Genomic DNA, 15670 nt, shown 5'->3' with positions numbered 1-15670 from the left:
GTTCCCTGTAGTGCTCAAGATCATTGTACCTGATTTTCCTGCATGCAGTGATTGTATCACCTGTGTCCAATAAGACTGTAGCGATGTCCTGGTTCACACTTCTCCAGACATGATCCACATAAGGAGATTTGACAGCTTCCTGTCCTAGCTGCCTTGCAAGCATTTCAAACCAAACCTCCTTTATGTCTGACACCACTGGCCCGCATCCAACCAGCATTCCTGCTAAATCCTGACTCTCAAATTCATCTCAGTGCAAGCCTCAACAAAGATCATTCTTCCCTAAAGCAATAATCAGTACAGTAGATGAATGTAAGTATCCCCCACAACATGTTCCTCTTCCCATACCATCAAAGACGGACAGCTTTGTCCCTAAAGCCCAGCTGCAACCTGCCTGTCACTCCACTGCCTGTTTGTGGGCCCAATGCACCATCAAGTGCCCACAAATCCAACCTTCCATCCAGTGAGGTACAAAATAATTTATCAGCCTACCAAATTATTTCATTTTGATCACTAATAGTTAAATAAGTACACCTCCAAACAGCATAAATCAAACAGTGAAAAAGGCACAGCCATCTTAGAGAAAATCTTGGAATAATTCTCATATAAGCATATACATGTTTGTACTAAGGGCAAAATTTTCTTTTCAGACCCAATCAACACTTCTCGCCAATATTTTGCTCATTCTACCATACATGTATAAAATTCCCATTGACTTTGCAGAAAGCAGGGTAAGAGAATGGTGCAAGTAAATAAGTGTGGCAATAACTGGAGCAATGCAGAATGTCTGTTATGACCTTGAAAGGCCTCTAGTTTCAAGTTTTGTTATAATCTCAGAATTCAGCCTAAGCATATCAGAAGATTCACATATATTACCAGTGACCCAGGGCCAATTTATTGTTTCACACAGTAACTAAATTAAATGTGCATTTTTTTATGCTTTTGTTATGAAGCCAAGTGAATGTCAATGCCTGTAGTGGAATTTTGATTGGGATAAGAACTGAGTTTAGAAGTCAGAGAAAGACTCTAAGTAAGGTGGGTTTGCATAACTTTTTCAGATGGGTATTGGCTTAGTAAAACCAAGACTAGTGTGGTATATGTGGGTCCTATCTGATCAGATCTCCCAAACCTCTAGGTCAGGGAAGAGAAGCTACTACATAATTCTGGTTTTCACCCATCTCCATTCTGAGAAGTGATGACTGGTGTACACATTGAAGCTTTGACTTGATAGAGTGCTTGCTTCTGTGCTCCAAGAACACTCTTGGTGCAGAAACCCAGACCTTGAGAAACACGTATTACAAAGATTTATCGTTATGTTTGTTTAAGGCTCCATTGCCCTTGAGACGTTACTTCCGCATACAAGCTGGTTTCACCAATCGCTGGCAGTTCCCTTACAGCCTAAGCTGTGATCTCTTAGGAACCGCACAAGCCAATAAGGCTTTCAGAGTCTGCCTCAACGAGACCCTGAAGAGGATGATGACAGGTAGGGAGACAGGAGAAAGCATGATTTGCTATTTCTCATGCATTTTCAATAGAAATGTGCCCACAAGAAAATCTCCACTCCAAACACTCCTGAACTTTGGGTAAGTTTGGATTTGAACTTAGAGTCCCCCATCCTCCCAACTAAAACCCACGGCAACTGGGTGCCACTTGGTACTTGGGGAAAATCCATCTGATCAACCACCACCTTCAGATCTAGTCTATTATTCCAGGGATGAATAGATGGCTGTTATACACCCTCCTAGATGTTTGGAACCAGCCAATTGATCCCTTCTCCTTCTTTGGATGTTCAGAATTGGCCTGTAAACCTACTGCTAGAGCTGAGCAATAGATGTGATGTCTTTGACATACCAGCTGGTGCACACTTCCCTCCCCAACCTCTGTAGGGCTGATCTTCTGGAGGCAGATGGCTTGCTTACCCTCTCGTTCTGCAGCAACGCAATGTTGCCGGCTCTCGCAATGTTATTGTGAGTTTTGCATATTTGCTGTGTGACTTAAAGCCCCAATTTCTGGAGACAACCGAGTACACGAGAGTCTCAGCTTTCATTAAAAAAAATATGTTTCTAATTCTTGTGGTTGCAAGGAAGAGCTTGAAAATGTGACCACCTGTACTGTAAAAACTCAAAAACCAGAAATCAAAGAAAAAAACCCCAAATTTATTATTTTTTAAAAAAATCTTTCTAAAAAAAAAAAAGGCCAGTCTCATCCTTTTTGGAATGGACTTGATTTTGCATGTTTGGCGTTGGCAATGAGACACAGAAATGCTGCTGCTGTTCATTTAAACACTAAAGTATTTAGGAGCAAAGACCAGAGATGGTGAACAGATCTAACAACAGCCTTCTGGAGCATTCACAGACTCGACAGCAGCAAAAGAGCCCAGCAAAGCATTTCTGGTTTTGCAGCTGCAGACCAAGGGAGTGGATCCCCAGCCAAGAGGGAGCTTTGGGTGGCGCAGTGGCTGAGCACCTCAGAACCTCAAAAGAGGTTCCAGTTCTGGGGGAAAGGTTTTTTTTGTGAGGACGGAGTTCTGTGTTGGTATCTGAACCACTGTAACAGCCCTAGTCACAGCTGTCTTTCATCACATGGCAACGTGTTTGAACAAATCTTTTAAGGGTCCCTTCCTAAAAGATTATCAGTGCATTTAGGTGAAGCCATTATTAACCCATAGGTCCGCAAAAAGGCCTAATCCCTGGCAAAACTAAAAGTACAGGTACAATTCGCATCAGAGACATGGGTTTTCAGCTATAAGTCAATGCAGAGAGGATTTAGTTATCTAGAAATACAGTGGTAAATAATACTTTGCATTGTACAATGCTTTACATAGCAATGAACTTAGCCACACAATACACCTTTGAGGTTGGGCAAGAATGGTGGCAAAGCTGCAGCTGCCTAAAAGCTCACAGTTGTTACTCTCCTTCACTAGTTGGAACTACAACTGTGCCCTATGGCCAGTTAATTAGACCATTATTCCCATTTCATTATGGGGAAACTGAGGCAAGGATAGATTTTTTTTTTTTTTTTTTTACACTCCAGTTTGGCAAAGCTCTTTTAGGCAGTGCAAAGTCCTATTTAACAATGCACTTATGCATGTCCTTCACTTTAGACACATTTTTAAATCCTATTGAAGTCCATGGGCTTTAATCCTGGGCTTAAAATTAAGATGGGGTTTAAATGCTTTGCTAAATCAAGGCCTAAGTGATTTGCCTAAGAGCAGCCAAGGATGTGTTTAGCAGAGCCAGGAATTGAACTGAACTCCCCATACTCGTGCCTTAGCCATCTTCACCCCAAGAATATTATTTGTTTAACTATAGCACATAGGAGCCCTAATCATGCTATATTTGAATTCTGACAAGATAGTAAAGTATTATTTTCCTCTGTGAATGATGTGAAAACTGTAAAGAGCTTGTAATTGTGAATCAAGAACTCAACCCTTTGAGTTCTTAAGTAACAACGTGATCAATCCAACTATTTTTCCTGAGTGGGAAAAAAGTCTTGTTTTGCTAAACTGACATTGCCTGGGATTTTCCTAACCAACATACATTGAGTCAATAATAAGGAAATGTGCTTTCCTTAATTCTTCAGCTGACACACCTGTGTCCCTGTCTGATGAACCAAAGATTCAGACATCGGATCTGGAACTTGAAACAAAAGACCATTGCCCACGTTTATCACCACAATCTCAGAACGGCGATGAGCTGGAGAGGTAACAAATGTTTCTTACGTCTTTTTATACTAGCCTAAAAAAAAAAACAAGAGGAGAAATATGTATAAATATGTTTAATGTTGGTTTTGCCTCAACTTTTCTTCTTTGAGGGTACACTCCAATCAAGCCTGCACAAAAGAAGTCATCTTTTCCCACACGCAGAAGATGACAGAAGATATGGAACCGGGTGAGGTCATCTCAGATAAATACTGTCACAGAAATAATGATCTGAATAAAAAATGCTCCATGGAGTTACTCCACATTCTCACTGGTGTAACTAGGATCAGAATCTGAATTTTAACACAAGTGTTATAATTACCCAACTATTCTGTCTCTTTAGATGTGGCCTTGGAGTGCCTGGGCTTCTTATGGGAGCTTCATCGTATCTATTTATTTAAATCCAAGACGCTGTCACAGCTTTTAATTTCTGCAGTAGAGCCAGTGAACATAAATGATTTGGAAAGCCAGCACAAAAGCAAAAAAGGTATTCTTAGTAGTGCCTAATGAAAAAATTCAGAAGTCTTGTGGTGTTGTCTTGGAGAGGAGAAGATTAATAAGAAACCAAGTTGGTTTTAATCTCCTATAATTAAGGTTTGGTTCTCTCAAGGACAATGCCGAGTTATCAGTCAATACAGTTTGTCACATGGATCTGTCCTGACTTCTGAGTGCTCCTGAAGGGGTTGGACTTCTGGGTTAATTCCTCTACAGGAGAGAAATGAGTGGACACAGACTCATGATAGCTTTTCCTAGTCTGTTCTGCATGGCAATAAAAACATGGAACCTAACCCATAGTCCACTGAAGTTAATGGAAATTGTACAGCTTATGGCCAATATCTCCTTAACCTGATTTTGGAAGGACCACTGCCAGGATAACTCAGTTTCCATGGTCTCTTGGCTTCTCTGTTGAGATTGCCAAAGACGGGTGCCAATTCTGATGGAGGGGAAATATCTCATTCTTTGTGTATTACACCTAAGCAGGAATTATTTATTGGTTGCCAAAGTGAGTTGTGTAGCAAAGTATTCTAGAATGTGTACTGTGAATACAATACCACAAGTCGCATATGAAATCTTCATGTATATTCAAATTTGTTTCTTGGTAGAAGGCAAACACAATAAACAGTCCAACCCGGCTGCTCAGAAAACTAAGGCACTTGGCAAAGAGAAGTCAAAAATGAAAAAGATCATCATTTCATTGGATGTTCAGGACCCAGAAGTCACTAGAATTGGTAATGTAGAGATGGCAAATTGTCTTTTAGATAGTGACTATCACCACAAATGCAAACTGGATATTTCACTGCGTCCGCGACATTCCTACATCAAATTAAGTCTTTGTGCTCTATGGGGGACAAAAATAAAACCAGATTTCTTATTTGGACACTTCTGAAATGTCAATATAAAGAAGCATTTGTTATTTTGTTAGAATGTTTGTTTTTAGGGAGATTTCTGATACTGACATTTGGCCCATTGATCAGGACACACATGAGAATGGAATGCAGACACAGGGATAGAATTTAAAGTGGCAGACCCCAACATTATCAATTTTAACTTTAATGGGGTAGCAGGGAACAGGGATGGGCTAACCTCTCCTCCTCCTTTCAAGACCCCAGGGCTTGTCTATCCCCTGCCAATCAGACCAGACATACTCGCTGTTGAGCCATGGAGTGGGGGTGGCATTTTATATGCTAGCAGTCAAACTCACGCCTGTGCAGAGGGCCAGCATAAGGACAATCCACCACTTAAATCCCATTTAAGCAGGAGCAGCACATAGGTTTGTACAAGCCCAATGCACAGGAGTTAATTTTATAGTAGAGCAGCCTATGCTTATTTTATAGCCTAGATCTCACTTATTTGCAGTTATGTTGAGAAAGCATGCAAACCATCTCTCTCAGGAAGGGCAGCTGGGTTATGACATTTATTTGCTGAAAAATTCAAAGGACTTTTTTTCAGTATCTTCCACTAAAGGTCTCGACACTGGTGTTTCTGGGACTTTTCACCATTCAGGGGCACTGCCAGATTCTTGGGTTGTGGTTGTAAGCCCAGGGTTAGTCTCTGAGCATTAACTGAACTGAGCATGAAGCTAACAGTAAGGCTTTGCCTACACTAGAACTTTTCCCCACCATGTGGTCTCAGCGAATAATTTACTATCTACACTGACCAGGAGACGGGCCGTGTCCTTTGTGCAGCAGCCGCCCCCATTTTAAAGGAAAGCACAACCTAATGCTGAAGGTTTTTTTGTTTGTTTGTATATTGCATTGTGAAGCCTTTGCTATAGCACTCAAGAATTTATACAGTACTGAACCAGAGGTGGAAGAGGGTGATGTTGTGGGAGTCCTGGCAGCTGCATCTGTGCTGCAGTTCCCTAGCCTCTTCCAGAAGTAAGTAAACTTTGTGCCACTGTAAGATGCTGGTTGTGTGTGTGTGTGTGATGCTGTGTGATTTTTTTCCCCTTTACCTCAAGTGGAAGAGGCCGGTGCTTTTGGAACTGAAGGATTAGGGTTCTAGGCCTAATTGCCCTAGATGATTGTGATTTATATGATCACTGTCTGCTGCCTGCAGCACATGGGTTATTTACAACACAACACCTACAATATACACTCTTCCCAGCCGCCTTGCTACCAGACTGTGAACATACACAAATCTACATCAGATCGAGGGACGTGATCGTCCCCCTCTATTTGACATTGGTGAGGCCTCCTCTGGAGTACTGTGTCCAGTTTTGGGCCCCACACTACAAGAAGGATGTGGATAAATTGGAGAGAGTCCAGCGAAGGGCAACAAAAATGATTAGGGGTCTGGAACACATGACTTATGAGGAGAGGCTGAGGGAGCTGGGATTGTTTAGTCTGCAGAAGAGAAGAATGAGGGGGGATTTGATAGCTGCTTTCAACTACCTGAGAGATGGTTCCAGAGAGGATGGTTCTAGACTATTCTCAGTGGTAGAAGAGGACAGGACAAGGAGTAATGGTCTCAAGTTGCAGTGGGGGAGGTTTAGGTTGGATATTAGGAAACACTATTTCACTAGGAGGGTGGTGAAGCACTGGAATGCGTTGCCTAGGGAGGTGGTGGAATCTCCTTCCTTAGAGGTTTTTGAGATCAGGCTTGACAAAGCCGTGGCTGGGATGATTTACTTGGGGTTGGTCCTGCTTTGAGCAGGGGGTTGGACTAGATGACCTCCTGAGGTCCCTTCCAACCCTGATATTCTATGATTCTATGTACACAAATGTACACAAATCTACATCAGAAAGGGGCTGTGTCTTGGGAGCAGAAGAAGAATGCCAGGCTAACCCAAAATACTTGGTCATTTTTATAACAAGAAAATAAATGGCCACTTCTTTCTGACATGGCTGGATTAGTACATGGATAGCTGTGATAGATTAAGTGTAGAACATCTGATTCTGCAGCTGTTGAGAACTCTTCTGTATACAGTGGCTGGCAGTTCACAGCATCTCATTGGATGTCACATTTTGTTCTGTATCCTCCTCCTCCTCCTGAAAACCCCAAGAAGCACCAGAGTCTCTGAAGGAGTTCATCAAAGTCAGCTCCGCATCTTCCCTTTTGCACTTTGATAAAGAAATAAAACTGCCCCAAATATATTTAGTGCTCCTATTCAACCATATTGCTTTAGTTCTCTCATAATCAGTTATTCACCTGTACCTGTGTATTTGCATTTAAAAACCTGTGAGCTTTATTTCTAATATAACCTTTTGCTCCACTAGAGGGTCAAGTCCTAAGCTCTTCTTAATGTGTAGGGACTTAAGGTATTATGTATAATGTGTGCTGAGTGGGTTAGTTGTCCCGCTAGTACTCCCTTATATTATCTGGCAAAGGTCTTGCTAAGGAAACCCAGGCATGGAGTCTTCCCTGTAACCTAATGAAAATATGGCAGTAAAAATGTAGATGCCATCACTTGGAAAACTGAATTTCTCTAACAGGCCGACCACGTTTAATCATTTGAAAGTGCAAAATGAGGTGGACACAGTTCTTTTTATATGGCAGGACAGAGTACATCAGAAACCATAAAGAGGAATTAATAATGTGTCTTATTGGCCAGCCACTGACACTATGCCATGTTGCAAACCGTAACAATTAATGCTGGTACTTGATGCTGAGGCTGCAACCCTAACAGATGATAATCAGTGCTGCAGGAAAGGACCAAATGAAAATTGATTTCAACGACACCAGCTATATTAGAATGACCTAGTTCCCAGGAAGAACTTTGGTCGTGTAGTGGCTTAACAATACAATACAGCAAATAAATCCTCTTGCTGTAACTGGAATTGGCACATGTCCATAGAATCAGAAATGTGCTAGCAGGGGGTCTCACAACAAATTTTTTGGAGGCCTCAGAGTGCCGGCACCAACTCTTAATTTTTCCTAAAATAATTAACTTCAGGAAAAACAAATACATATGCACATATCCATGTCCAAATCATTGTAATGTCATTATGTAGGGATTTTTTGCAGACTCAGTAATAAAAATAATGTACAGTTGTCTCTAATCTTTACTGAACCGAAACAGAATAAAAACACAAATAATGTGCTTTGCATGTTTTCCTTTTCTGTTTGATTTAAAAAAAAATTGCTAGCTAGTAAGTCTGCTACTGTGAAAAGTGATATTTGTATATGTGTTAATGTCACTTTTCACAGCAGACTTACTCATCCCTGGCAAGCTGGGGGACAAATTAAACCCCTGGATGAGGCGGTGGGTAAGGAGGGCCAGGGGCGATGGGGGATTGGATTGGGGGCTGGAAGAGGTAGCGGGGTATGGGGCACCTGGGGGGTGAGTCTGGGGCTGGATCCTGGGGTCCTGCTGCACAGCTGGGGCCTGGAGGAGGCAGCAGGGGCCCAGGGGTGACGTGTGGGGAATGAGGCGGGGTCAGAGCCCAAAGCCCTGTGGCTGGGGGATGAAGCCTGCCACCTCATGGCCAGAGCCTGCCGCCCACCACCTGAGGGCTCAAGCCCAAAGCCCAAGCCTCACACCCCCTGGGAAGGTGGGGAACTCAGCCTGGTCGCCTGCTCCTATAGTGTTTGTGGCTCCAAAAGAGGGCAGAGACCAACCCCTGCTGGCAGCCTGGGGGAGGGGCCACTGCTTCCAGCCACCCCATCACCCCAGTCAGCACCCAGGAGGCTATGACTGCAAGAAAAGCCCCTGGTGGCTGCATGCAGCCATGGTGGCCACATTTGAAAAATGCTGGATTAGGGTAACCATTCTGATTAGCAGAGACTGAGGGGCGTGCACTGTGCTATCTCACTCTTAGGAGTTTATGAATTGCTTTTAAAATAGCAGTATGCAAACAACAAATTAAAACACCCAGAAAGGTAAAATCATCTTGTTTATAGCAGGGGAAGCAGCATACAAAGAATAACACAGCAGGGCATTTATGCCAGCAAAAACCAATTTATACCTCTCATCCAGAGAGACTAGGCTTGCCGGCAACAACAGCTGTGCCAGTCATTCAGATGCTCATTATTCAGAACCCTTGAAATACTTCGTGCTGGAACTGTTCCCTAGCAATAGTCCCCAATAAAGAGCTACACAGATGATATCAGGGTGACAACTGAGTAGGTTCTATTGCATCAGTAAATCATCAAAACCTTGCAGAGTAATGAGAGTAGAATAAAAAATAAATAGAAAACATGAAAAATACCAGAACAGTGTTTTTCCCTCTTGGCAGTTTACACCCATGACTAACATGAACCCAATATCCTTGTGTCCAAACACTGGAGACTTCTTGACCAGCATGAAAGTTGCTTGAAAAACAAATGAAAATCCCCTGCATCTCCTCAGTCTTTTCAATTAGTTGTATCTATCCCCCAGGTTCTTTAAGGACCTCATCCAAAGCCCAGTGACATCAGTGGAAAGATGTATTGATTTCAATAGACTCTGCATCAGGCCCTAAATCATGTAACCAATTACGTCGATAAGGCTTCAGAACTTCTGTTTATTGTAATTCTTATTCTTTGCAACCAATAATAGTTAGATTAAGAACTTAATCATGTTTGCTTGTCTTTATTTTTGTGAGTGTAGCTGAAATGGTGTTAGCCATTTTGTAAAACTGTAGTCTCGGCTACCTAAGAAGGATGTATCTGTAGCACAGTTGGGCTAATGTTCTTATTCTTTTCCACACTGTTCAGGTTAACCATGCTCGTCCATGTTAGCATTTACACATGGTTGTAGCTAGCATAGAAGAGACAGGGCCACAGTTAGTTGCTATCATGCATGTATGTTTGCTATTAGTTTCTTTATGGCTTTTACTTAAGATTCAACTTATAATGCTTGTTGAATTACACTAGCACTTCTGTATAGTAACTATAAAACTGCTGTTTACGGTTGCCAATGAGCCTGCAGGCATAAGGGTGTTTTGCTCTGCCTGTAGCTCACATCCTACAAACAGTTTATTTTACTTCTCACTGGCTATATTTTTAGTCTCTTGGCACATGGGCCTTGCGTGAGCATCCTTAGGGTGAGATGATGGAAAAATATGTGGTTGTCACCCAACAGAAGCACAAAACAACACCCTTGATCTGCCAACAGCCGTGAAGTGAATCATCCATTGGTTTGTTATTTCACTGGAAAATATTTTTACAACTGAATATTTTTTCTTGAGTTGGCCAAGTGAGAAGTTCTTGGCAAAGGGCACTTGACCTCAGGAGCTATGAATAGGTAAACTTATTTCTCACAGACAAAAAGGAGATAATTAATACCTTTCTTCTACTTCTATTCACCCTAACATTTGCCCTGAGACGTCTGGGCTAGGGGCAGAATTCTAAAAGTACAACAAAAAGGACACTAACGGACACTAATATTTAAAATAAAATATCAAAGTCACTCAACTGATGCCCAATTTTATGAATCATTGAGCATCCTAAAGTCCCGCTGATTTCAGCATTCAGCAGCATTTACAATTGGTCCCTTGAGGGGACAAGGCAGACCCACAAATGGAAGTCCGGAAATGGATGCTGAAGGGTTGACTACTGTCAGAAAGCCTTTCTTTCAGGATTATTAATGTAGACCACAACTGCCATAAGTTCTCCAAAGAAATAGAAAGGGAAAGCTTATTGGGAGAAATATTGGAGACACTTTTAAGTTGAGATGAATATTTACAAGTGAAAAACAAGAATCAGTTATTCCTCTGAGAGAAAAATATGCTTACAAACACATAGGGTATGTCTATAGTGCAAGTGAAGGTGTGATTGGAACATGGATAGGCATACTCATGTTAGTCTGGGTATGTACTCAAGTAGCTAGTACATGCTGAGACCCAACCACATCAACATTACTACTGTTTCCCAGGATAGCTAGATTAAAGCTAGCATGGGTATGCCTACCTGTGCTATAATCACACCTTCACTTGCAGTGAAGATGTAGCCTCAGATATGTATGCACGCTACCAGTGATGGACTCTCATTGTTGTGTTTGGTTGGACTAATCACAGTCTCTCTCTGTGGGTATGTCTTCACTGCAAGTGAAGGTGTGATTGTAGCATGGATAGGCATACACGTTAGCACAGGTAATAACAGTAGTGTACACATGGTGGGATGGGCTTCAGCACAAGCTAGCAACCAAGTAAAAGTCACATTAAATCAAAGTGAGACTCTAAGGTCACAAGGGACCATCATGATCATCTAGTCTGACCTCTTGCACATTACAAGCCACAGAACCTCACCCGTCCACTCCTATAATAGACCCATAACCTCTGACTGAGTTACTGAAGTCCTCAGATCATGATTTAAAGACTTCAAGTTACAGAGAAGCTGCCGTTTACACTAGTATAATATCTGCAGAGATATTCACCCACGACCAGTGTTGGATTCTGATTGTTCTGTTTGGTTGGACCAATCACAGTCCATCACTGGTAATGTGTGTGTGTGTGTGTCTGTCTTCACTGCAAACGAATGGATAGGCATAACTGTGCTCACTTCAATCTAATGTGGCATGGGCTTCAGCACGTACTAACTGCATTAATACATACCCAAGGGGCTTTTACTCTGATTGCTAGCCAGTGCTGAAGCCCATGCCACCTTGTGTCCGCTACTATTTCCTGTGCTAGCTAGATTAAAGCTAAACCTTCACTCGCAGTGAAGACATACTCCGAGACATAGACGCACTACCAGTGATGAACTCTGATTGCCCAACCAAACAGAACAATTTAGGTTATTAATATACTGCAAATGCATTTTTCTACCTGGTATAAATCCCGGTGACACAGAAATGAACTGGAGTTTTACAGTGATTTAAGTGGGATCTGGACGTAGTCTTATGCATGTAAAACTACTTTGTAAAATGGGTACTTATTAAAGCACTTTACATATATTCCACGTACTATGTCTCCATCTCAGTCTTTTCAAAACAGTGTCTCCCGTTTCCTCCTTAGTCCACTGCTCTGCATCCTTCTCTGTAACAACGGATGACTCCACTATCATTATTGTAGCTCAGGTCACAACTCTAGTACATCCTTTGGCTCTTCCCTTTCCCCAAGTGCAGTTCCTTGCTAAGTCTCACCATTCCTTCCCCCTCAGTTTCACCAAAATCTCCTCTTCTCTCCGTCCCCAATATTAAAAACCTTTATCAATGCTTTGCTCACCTCTAGTCTTCACTAATGTAACCTTCTCCTTTCTTGTCTTCTGTCTCCTCATTCCACTCTACCCAAAATGCCAATGCATTCTTGGCTTTGTGCCTTCCATCATGCGGCCCTTCCTGTGCTTGGAACAGTTTCCCCCTTCAGTTCACTAAGCCAATTTTCTCAAGAATCCTTTCTTCCTTCATTTTACAAACAGTCTCTCCTAGCAGTCCTTTCCCTGAACAGTTGTCCACATCATGTCTTGTGTGCAACTTCCTGTCTATCTTACATTATGAGTTCTGACTTGTTTTGTAAAGAGCTGTTTAAATTTACCATATAAATTATTACTGTGAAGGATGATAGGAAAGTATGATAAATTGATGGGTAAGATGATTAAACTGAGGCACATAAAGGTTAAACTAAGTCCCCTAATGTTACAGTACAACTTAGTGGCCCAATCAGGAGTAACTGGAGTGTTTTTTCTTGGTCAGTACTTTAACCAGTAAACCATACTCTCCTGTTTTTTTAATGCTGTAATATTTTATATTTTGCTTTTAAAACTAGTTATTTCTTTGTGCTAGGTGTGTGTCCATTATGAAGAGTGGAATTTGCTCAGCCAATATCTGTAGCTATTATTGTGCTGCTTGCAAGGTGAGCTAGAAATGCTACTGAAGTTTAAAAAAAAATTCACTTGAGTAGCAAGGTTGCTTCAAGTTATATCTCAGACCAGAGAAAGTTCAAACTGTCTTAAAGGTTCTAGATTCCTATTAGTAAATTCTTTCAGGTGTGCAGACTTGTTTGCAACACCATATTTGGTATTTATTTACATTTATAATACATTATATGGCTATCAACAGTCTCTGGGAATTATGATATGAAATGTAACACCTAGTTTAGGTTGTTGGATCTAAATGTAAATGTTGAGTAGTTCACCATCTAATTAATATTTTAATATTCCAATGAACAACATGATCTGGGCTATGAAATTTTTCCCCAAAAGGATGATTTTTCTTTGGCTTTTGAACTTTTAAAACAATTTCCATCTCAATTTGAAACAGGCCAGATCCTAATGATTGTGAGCAATATGGTAAAAAAAAAGTGTAAGATAACATTAATTGAATGCAGAGTGATATACAGACATATAGTTGAAGGTTTAACATTTCAGTGAAAAAACGCATTTTATTCCAATCTTTTGGTTGGCTCTGTGTTTGAGCTTGAATACTACCAGTTTTGACCACAAGGTGGTACCCAGGGTTTATAGATTTCTTTCTATTCTCTCTTTTGGTGTTTTTTAAACAGTACAAACAGGAAACACTGGTAACAGACTGCGAAAGGTGGCTAGAGGTGAACCTTGTTCCTCAGCTTAGCTCTCAGATCCATCTACGGAAACTTCCACAAGAACTGCTGCAGAAAGTGCTCAGATCTCCCAGGTCAGACTGATGTGCTGTTCATTGTTTCTGGACATGCAAATATTCTTTACTCCCTATGCACGAGCCACAATGAATACCTATCCACGATGAATCAAGTCCTCAGTGAACCTTTCTAATCAATATTACTTTGTTGCCTTAACCCGTAAAGGAAAATACCTATTGAGCATGCAGTTCAAGATGATAACTAAGACTTTCCCTTCAGATTTAAAAGCATTCTTACAGGCCTGGAAATACTGTGTTGTTGCACAGAATATCTGCTATGTTGAGGTGTTTGTCAGAGAAAAATTATGATGGCCATAAAATAGAAAACTTCTGGTGAGGTTAATATTAGTTTCATTTCAAAACAACTTGTGGATTGGCTAAAGGTTCAGAACATGAACAGTCTGGTGTGCTAAACTCTTTGCTCCTAAAACCTCCTCTATCTTATGTAGATGGGCATATTTCCCTTGTGTGTTATTTCTCTGGACCAGAATCTCACCTGGTAATTGCTATTATGAAGAGAAGTGAGGAATAAAGTCTAATGATCTTACAATTAAAAATAAGCAAATAATGCCATAGTCTACTCATTGTAGGGGACAAATTAGTTTGGGTTTATGTGATAAGGAGCTTTCTATCTCCTGGTATGTACCTGTCCGCAGGATATCTAATGATGGTTTGGTGCCCTATGTATGTGAAATGAGAAGATATCACTCCACTGCTTAGTGTCTCTAGGTTCATGTTATAACAAAAATGGCATGATGAATGAAAGATTCTCCTTTCCCTGTAACTTGAGACTCTCCTTTCTGTAATATCTTTTCAGCCATGCATTTGAGCTGCCTGGATTCCAGATGCATAGTTAGCGCTGTGTATGGAATACAGAATACGTAGCCTTACTCCTCCTACAATACTTACCCGTCTCGCTTTAGCTTCCAAGACCTCTCACCTATATTTCCCTACATCTCTGGTACTAACACACGCCACAACTGCAGCTCATTCTCTACACTCTCTTCCAAGTTGTCAGTCTTCTTTATCAGATCTGATACTCTTATGCCCAGTAGGCAAGTTACTTTGTGGTTCTCACGCTATCACTCCTCACAAAGCCAGCTATTTCTTTTTTCCTTCTAATGCTCAAAACATCTGCCACCACACCCTGCCCCTCCCTAATGCTCAGGCACTTTATGCATAAAATAGAAACAAATTGCTTCCATGGAGGAAAACATGTCTTAATAATTCAGGAAAGTAACAATTTCCCAATAACTGGAAGGATACAGTTGTGAATAATATAATGTGATAGGTATTTGATTTTAATAGGCGGGTCTGATTGAGCTGTGTATTGAACTGGAACTCAGGTATTTTGTGCCCACTTATGTTCTAGGGCGATTTAATTAGAGAATTCCAATAAAAAGGACAACTCAGAATACTGGGAAGGAAATTTTCATTGTCTCTCTCTCTCCCCCTCCCCCACTCCCCCGTTCCCCAACAGTCACCCTGCTCCATGATATTGTACTATCACACAAAGAGTGAAATTCACTTTTCTTGCATATAGCCTGAGGAAGTCAGCTTTACAGAGGGGAAGCATGCTGAAATGCTGTAGAGGCAAATTCTGTTTTCTTAGCCTGCGAGAAATCTGTGAGTTTGATAGGTTGGAATAGTGCAACCCTTCTGTATGATGGCATTATTGCCAGTGAGTCAGCCTGGCCCCATCACCATCTTTCACACTAACAATATGGGACAAGAGGGGAGACCCCCTCCCTCTGGTAGAAAAGATTTGAAAGATGACTTTAGCCTTAACTGTAATGGACCTATTGCACCAAGTTGAATATCATCCAACGGTAAGTGAATTATGCAAGTCTGATGCCTTACCTTGATGCATCGGGCACTGACTACTATCTCATACTGGGAGCAAATAGGTCATTAGACTGATCTACAGTAATTCTTACGCAGCAAAATTCAGTTTAATTGTGAAGTATTATTATTTTCCAAATATCTCTAGAAGCCTA

At 41.3% G+C, this 15670-nt stretch overlaps 1 protein-coding gene across 1 annotated transcript in view; it reads left to right on the top strand.

The window, feature by feature from the left end:
* BTBD16 (BTB domain containing 16) overlaps positions 1 to 15670 on the top strand; it is a 46143-nt gene that overhangs the window by 1690 nt on the left and 28783 nt on the right. The window contains exons 3-10 of the mRNA XM_048858890.2: positions 1324 to 1480; positions 3580 to 3700; positions 3811 to 3887; positions 4041 to 4184; positions 4801 to 4926; positions 5961 to 6075; positions 12843 to 12912; positions 13561 to 13691. Of these exons, the coding sequence (XP_048714847.2) occupies positions 1324 to 1480; positions 3580 to 3700; positions 3811 to 3887; positions 4041 to 4184; positions 4801 to 4926; positions 5961 to 6075; positions 12843 to 12912; positions 13561 to 13691 (941 nt within the window). The remainder of the gene's footprint in view (positions 1 to 1323; positions 1481 to 3579; positions 3701 to 3810; positions 3888 to 4040; positions 4185 to 4800; positions 4927 to 5960; positions 6076 to 12842; positions 12913 to 13560; positions 13692 to 15670) is intronic.

This window comes from Caretta caretta, chromosome 7 (genome assembly GCF_965140235.1).
Source record: "Caretta caretta isolate rCarCar2 chromosome 7, rCarCar1.hap1, whole genome shotgun sequence".
In the NCBI taxonomy this organism is placed as follows: domain Eukaryota; kingdom Metazoa; phylum Chordata; order Testudines; family Cheloniidae; genus Caretta; species Caretta caretta.
This window is presented reverse-complemented; position numbering and strand designations above follow the sequence as displayed.